Source organism: Cicer arietinum, chromosome 3, assembly GCF_000331145.2.
Source record: "Cicer arietinum cultivar CDC Frontier isolate Library 1 chromosome 3, Cicar.CDCFrontier_v2.0, whole genome shotgun sequence".
Classification (NCBI taxonomy): Eukaryota; Viridiplantae; Streptophyta; class Magnoliopsida; order Fabales; family Fabaceae; genus Cicer; species Cicer arietinum.
Window position 1 is genome coordinate 47,443,032 of NC_021162.2, and position 7,769 is coordinate 47,450,800.

Here is a 7,769-nt window from a genome sequence, read left to right on the forward strand (position 1 = left end):
TTATTATTAATATTATATTTTTATATATAATATTTATTTTAATTTTAATATTTAATTTTAATTTTATTTAAATTTTAATTTAATTTTAATTTTGTTTTATTTGTAATTTAAATTAATCTTTAATTATAATTATAATTATAATTATAATATAAATATTTTATTTTAAATTTAATTTAAATTTTTAATTATATTCAGATTAGTTTATTATATATTAAATTTAATTTATAATGATATTATATTTTAAATTTAATTATAATTTTAATTTAATTATAATTTAAATTTAAATTTTAAATTTATATTTATATTAATTTATTATATACAATATTTTAATACAATATTAAATTTGAATTTAAAAAAATTAATTTTTGAATATACGTAATATTTTGTGGCGGCCTAAGCTCTCACAAAATATTTATTTTTTAATCTAGAGGTAGTTTGTGGCGGCCTAAACCCTCACAAAGGAGGGATTTTGTGGCGGCCTGGCCCTCAGAAAGGCTTAATTTTTTAAAATCAGTCTGTCCTTTGTGGTGGCCTATGCCTTCACAAAGGCAGATTTTGTGGCTGCAAAGGTCATCACAAAGGCAGCCTTTTGTGGCTGTAAAAACCCTCACAAAAGTTTGTGACCAGCTTATTTATGGCTGCCTAAGGCCGCCACAAATAGCCCCATTGTGGCTGCTATTTGCCTTTTGTGAGGGCTTTTGGCCCTCACAAATTCCTTGTTTTCTTGTTGGGTAGATAGTTACGATTAATAGATAAATGTAGTTTTCAGCGGTTAAACATGATAATTACTTTGGTGTCCCTAATTAATGAGTCAATAATAAAAATAGCTAGGTCAGAAATGTAGTTTTAACAGTATTTTGTTTTCTTAAATTGATAGTAGAAATATCAATAATATTATAATTTTTTTTTACAGAAATGTAGAAAATTCATCATCATCTTCAAATAAAAAAATATTTATCAAATAAAGAACTCGCATTTTAATATTTAGGTTAGGGATTTGATTTTGGGGAAGGATAGAAAGAATAAGAAGACATTGTCTTGATGATTTGGGGATCAAATCTTAGAGTGTGAGTTCATTATTTGATGGAAATGATGTTGATGAATATGAAAATATGAGTTTATTTGAAAATTTGAGTTATGAATTTGATGAATATATGAATATTCTTGAAATTGATAATGAATTTTTTAGACTTTGTTTGAAGATGATAATGATTTTTTTTGAGTTTCTAACAAAAAGGATAATATTGTTGATATTATAAGACATATATGATCAAATCGTTATTTAAAATTAAATAAATGATCAAATCGAGAAAAAAAAAAAAGAAATTGAATTGTTATATGAAATTAAATTTTAAGGAGACACAATTGCTCTTGTAATCCCTTAGCTTAATTTCAGATAACACTTTAATCGTTTAGCTTCTTTTTTTCCCCCCGATTTGGTCATTTATTTAATTTTATTACAAAAATTCGAAAATATAAAGAATGAAAACATGAGTTTATTTGAAGATTTGAGTTATAGATTTGATGAAATTTGCATTATTTATTGAAGATAATAATTAATTTTATGAGTTTTATTTGAAAATTTTAATGAATTTTTGTAAAAAAAAATGTTAATATATTAAAACATAAAAGATAAAATTTTGTACTTAAAATTAAATAAATGACCAAATTGAAAAGAAAAAAAATAAAAGACTAAAGTGTTATCTAAAATTAATTTAAAGAACTGTATGAGCAATTATATTATTTTAAAAATAAGAAAAAAAAAATGCTATCTTTTATATTTGATTATATTTTCAAGGTTAAATGATATAGACAATTTCATTCTATCTTGTTTGTTCTAACTTAGCTCATAACATTAATTGAGATTTAAACTAGATAAACATAATATAATGGGGTGATAAGATTGATAGTCCCTCTAGACTTACAATAATTCAAAAAGAATGTAATGAGTCTAAATTTGAACTACATGCACATAGCTTGTTATTTTTATTTTGTTTTTAAAAGAGTATATGATATATCATATCTACCTAGCTAAAGGCCACAACGGGTTGGATTTATAATAATATTAACAAGGTCATATTTTATTTTATATATAAAAGGACTACCAAGTTTTTATGTGGTTTTTTCTTCTTTTAATTATACTTTTCATTTAAACTATTTTATTTATAATTTTATTTAATTTAATAATTTATTTTGTATATATATATATATATATATATATATATAAGGATATTAAGTTTTAGTGTAAATTTTATTCTTCCAATTCTATCCTTCTTTTCTCTTTCATTTTTATCATTTTTTATTAATCAAATAACTATTCTTTTTTAAATTTTACAAAAATTTGTAACTTTTATTATTTTTATCAATAAAATAATATAAAAATGGTCAAAATAGTACACTAGTAACTATTAAAAATAAATAAATGAAAATTACTAAAGAAAATTATTGATAAGATAGGGGAAAAACGTACTTGTGTTTTCAGAAACAAAGAAAAGAAATATTTGTATTTATCTCGCTACAATTGTTCTAACACTCGAACCCACAAATTATAGATTTAATGCTCCTCTTTTGCAAGGACGCCAAATGATTGAAGTTAAAAACCAATGCAGGTTTATTCCATAAGTTATAGTATATATAGTATATTATTCTGTATTTTTATGTTGTAAATATGTAAACGAAAAATTAAATATAAGAGTAGTGGTGATTGTACAAAAAGAGTGGTGGTTAATTTGGTAAATATTATTTTTTTTTTAAATAATTTGATATACATTATCTAAGGATAAGAATAGGTTGTGTCTAGTTAAGTTGAAAAATTGCAATGTTTAAGTCTAATATGTAGTTTGTCAGAAATTTACTTTTTAGACTTGAGTCTGAACTTAATAAAATTATGATATAGTTAATCTATTTAAAAGTCTATTTCATTTTAAAATTTTGGAATAAGTAATCAAACATATTTGTAAATAGATTAACGAATTAATATGTCAATGAAATTAAGTTCTATTTTAATATTTAATATGATATTTTGAAGAATATGACTTTATTCATATCCTATTTCAATTTTATTTTATAATAAAATATTGAAATATGTCAAAAAACTAAAGAAAATTAATATGCGTAAATTATTAAAAGTTGATTATCTAATAAAAAGATCAAAATTTAATATAATATTGATAATAAAAAATTATTATTTATATTTATTTAAATAGGTCAACATAATAAGCCTCAAGTTTATTATGTGTCATGTAGCCTTATCTTTTTAAGTTAAATAGATTTTTTCGGAAGTCTTTACATTGTTCAGTTAAAAGAAAAGTTTGAGACAATAGTCTGAGATAAGTTAGGTCATAGACACTTGTTGATTGGTATGATATATTCTTACTCCTACTCTTATTGGCACAGTACAATTTGTAATATATTATTGTGATACACACAGGAATCCTATAAAATCAAATTTTGTTTCTGTTGAGTTTTAAATTTTGTATACTAATTTTTTTAAAAAAATATTTAGTAAGAAAAAAAATGTTTTAAAATTGTTCCTACGCTTTTATTTCGAATTGCTGTTATATGTTTGAGGAAATTTCGAGTTTATGTTATAATTTAGTGATTATATATGCATTTACATATATAGATTAATATATTATAATGCAATAGTAGTGATTAATACAACCTGCCACCGCACTCAAGGCACCACAATAACAGTTCTTCGTCTTAACATTCTCGTTGCCATCCAGCACAAGACAGCATAAGCCTCTTTCAACACACTATCATCCATATGATAATCACCAATACTAAACAAATACTCATCATTATCAACCCTTTTGTCAACTTCATCATCTTCAATAACCTCACCTATATACTCACAAATAAAACTACCAGCTGGAATTGTGGCACGTGACCTCACACCCCACCCTTTTCTTTCAGTCCTGGATATCTCAAGATTAAATTTAATCCCTTTTTGACTCACTCTATTAGGACAATCTGCACTACACTTACAATAAGGACCACACTCATGAATCACACCCCCTGATGCCACAATAACATTATTCTTATTATATGGAATTTTCCCACCATTCCTCACAGCACATAAACACTTCGCAGAATCTCCACATTTACCTTCACAATCACACCCTAGATGAGGAACTGGAATAGGTTTACACCAATTAGGATAAATCATTTTAGTCTTGTAAACAAAAGATTCAACTGTAAGCCTCTCTTTATCCACAGTATTAATCACACATATAGGAACAGCCTCTCTCTGACGAGAAATATCTTCAACAATTAAACCTTTTCTAATTCCATCAATTCCATATTTCATCAATACATTCCATGCAACCTCTTCCTGACCAGAGTTTCAAACCAAACAAAATGTATAAACCATCCTTTCTCTTCCACATCGTTTAACCTTATAAAGACCATAATAACAATAAACATCCATGCCGCAGCGACCACTATTCTTCAAAAAACACTTAATTATAACTCTAATGTCATTTTTAACATTAAAGCTATTAACTAATAATTCAGCATTTTCTCTTATCTCAGTAGAAATATAAACTTCGTAATGTTCCAATCCGTCATCATCTAAACCGTTGCAAACGACGCTAGTAGCAATCCTTTTTCGGTCCCTGATCACGTGATCGATGTACTTTTCATATTTCATTTCACGGTGGAGGCCAATGATGTTTAGTTCATTCCAATATTGAAAAACGTCGCCAACTTCAACTCCGGGGACTTTTCCTATAATCTCTTTTCTGTCGTTTAGGAATTTGCCTCGATCTTTAAGAGTCTTTGCCGTTTCGAAAGGAGATGATGATATGGGGAAGAGTCTACGCATGCCATGGAAGAGCTTCAGTAGTTTTCTTACTTTCTCCCGTGTCCGTCATTGGAAGGAAACGACGCTGCGTTTTCGTAGACGGTAGTGATTTCATTCTTTTTCTTGCGTTCGTCGTTTCTGTTGCTTGAAGAAGTTGTTGCATTGTAGTCAAAACGACGTTGTTTGGTTCTTTTCTCCTCGTATTCAGAAATTGGAGGGAGATGTGTTTTCTTCTTATTGGATTCGTTGAGACTTTTTTAAAATTTTCAGGGGCTGTTTAGTCTTCTCGCGCTCGGTGGTTCTTGATAATGGAAGTGGAGCTCTTGCTATTTTCTTGGTGGTGACATTTTTGGACGAAAGTACCCTTTTGGTTGATTCCTGATGAGATGGTTCTGCAGCATTGGGTTTTGGCTTTGGGCCCATTCTTGAAGAGGATGGAGCCATAGGAATTGGTTGGTGTGGGGTCCCTGTCTTCGAACAAATTTGGGTAGATAATAATGTTAATTAACTGAACTCTAAATGATTCACTTGAGGAAGGTTTGAGAAGAGGAGGACCAAATTACTGGAGTATGAAGTGTTTTAAATACTGTCTCAATGAACCGCACCTAATATCACCTGGCTAACACAATATAATAAGACTAGTAAGTAAAGGAAAACTTTATCCACTAAAAAATATGACTCTAGCTAACTGATCATCACAATTACTTATTTTTAGAAAGAATTGCCTCTATTATTATCTGTTAATCTCTGATTTGTTAAAAATCTCACTTGTGTTCAAATGTATTTTAAGAATTGTCTCATGGTTTAAGATGGAAAATTCAAGCTACTTTAAGATTAGTATTTTGGTTGATTGCTGGGAGGCAATTGACTTATAACACATAGAACCTAGGATAACTCAAGTGGCATCTGACCGATATATTGGAGATGTTGGTGGCATGTGGTCAGGTAGTGTCTGACCGGTATATATGAGATATCATTGTCATCATTTAGTGGCATGAGTCAACATGTGACTCATAATTGCATTAGAATAATTAATACATAATTTGGGATATATACTAAATGATGGCATCTTCTATATGAATATTTATGTGTGACATATATTTTTGTTTTGCATCTTATCCCAACTTTTATACTTTTACAAAAATCTTAACTCCTATTTTCTTGTGTGTGGTATGTTTCTCATTTACTGTAGATGGTAGGATATCTTCCACCTCACTTTCTTAGAGCACTAGGACAAGCACTGTGGAGTGATTTAGAGACACTATACCACAACAACATTGACGACAAACATTGAGATTTTGAAGTAGAGGGGAGCATGGTCGTCTACACCAGATGATGAACCTAGGTGTACCCAAGTCCAAAATGGGCAAATGATATTTTTGAGAATGGTACCACTTATCACCAGCTAGTTGGTTAGGTCAATCTGGGACGAGGACATGGTCTTGGTAAATGATAGGTGTCAGGGGAATGAGACTCGATGATCAAGGTTATGTGTATAATGTTTTGGCCAATATCTAGTCTTTCTTATTGGTTGTTGGTCGTTGTGTCATTTTTTGATTTGCTGTTTGTTTGATGTATTTTTTTCTATCTCATAAGTCCATGTGGTAGACTCTAAATAATATCATGTTTATATATATTGGGTTTGCCTTGAAGATATGGAGACATTATTAGTACAAATCAAGATTCACAATTTTGAGTGTTCACAAGATTCTAAAGTATCTATTTGATCAAAAGGAGTTAAACATTAGGTAGAGACATTGGATGGTATTTCTGAAAGGTTACGATTTCAGTAGAAAGACGCGTCATGTTTCCACAATGATGTTAAAAGAACAAGAGTTGATTGAGAAATCTATAGATTTAAACTTGTATACTCAATTTTCTCAATATAGAATGTTCTTAGGCACTGCAATGATGTCTAGTGAATTCTTGAAGTGGATTAAGGAGGAGCAACTTATGAATGAACATTTGATGAAGATAAAAGAAATAGAAGAAGATGGTTAAGGTTGAGCGTTTCATCAAGGAAGATGGAATATTAATGTTTAGTGCACCTAAGAGCCACAAAAAATGTACTAGGTCTTAAAAAAAATGTATTTTGATGCACTAAAATAAAGAGACATGTCATATTGAAGAGTATGTATAAAGTGGTTTTTTGTTTCAAAAAGAGAAAATTGAACTCCAAAAACAATTGGATCATTGCAACCTATAGATATCCCGAAATAGAAATGGGATTGAATAACTATGGATTTTGTGATATCATTACTCAAGACTTAGAAGAAGTTTGACGCTATATAGGTTATCAACGATAGGCTCGTGAAAAGTGCACATTTCATTTCCATCAATCAAACTTGCACTTCAAAGAAATTTACATCGATGCTTGTCAAACAGATTGCCAGACTACATGGGATTCTTGAGAGTATAATTAGAGATAGAGACCCAAATTTACATTGAAGTTTTGGCAACAACTGAATCAAGAACTTAGAATGATGTTAATAATGAGCTCAACTTATCATCCCAAAACACTAACCAATTTGAAAGAATGATTTAGTAACTGGATGTTCGGATGAGAGCTTGCATGCTAGAACATATAGGGAGTTGAGATGAATTATTTCCTTTGATACAATTCACGTATAACAATAGTTTTCACTCAATTATTGACATGGCTCTATAAAAGATGTTGTAAATGGTAAAAAATGACGTACACCTCTTTATTGGTACAAACTAGGGTGAATATGACCCTTAGATCAAATTTTGTGTTGTAGACCATGAAACGAGTTAAACCAATTAGAGATAAAATGAAGTTTACGCAAGATTTACAAAAGAGATACAATAATAAGCGGATAAAATCTTTAGAATTTTAACTTGGAGACCATGTGTTCCTAATAGAAACCTCTATGTGTGGAGTTGGATGAGCAATCAAAAGTAGGAAGTCAACACAGTGATTTATAGGACTTTTCCATGTTAT

At 29.0% G+C, this 7,769-nt stretch overlaps 1 protein-coding gene across 1 annotated transcript; it reads right to left on the reverse strand.

Annotated features, from left to right (window-relative positions):
• Positions 1-3,676: 3,676 nt before the first annotated feature.
• LOC101497397 (histone-lysine N-methyltransferase, H3 lysine-9 specific SUVH5-like) lies at positions 3,677-4,828 on the reverse strand. Its single transcript, XM_012712094.1, has 2 exons — positions 4,400-4,828; positions 3,677-4,336 (listed from the first exon to the last, which is right to left on the reverse strand). Exons 1-2 carry the CDS (start codon positions 4,826-4,828, stop codon positions 3,677-3,679), a joined length of 1,089 nt encoding a protein of 362 aa, XP_012567548.1.
• Positions 4,829-7,769: the final 2,941 nt, after the last annotated feature.

Excerpts from the sequence above, each read along its gene's own strand:
- LOC101497397 (XM_012712094.1), bottom strand. The coding sequence starts at position 4,828 with ATGCGTAGACTCTTCCCCATATCATCATCTCCTTTCGAAACGGCAAAG. Across the intron at positions 4,337-4,399 it reads GTTATTATGGTCTTTATAAG|GAAGAGGTTGCATGGAATGT; the intron begins GTTAAACGATGT and ends AACTCTGGTCAG.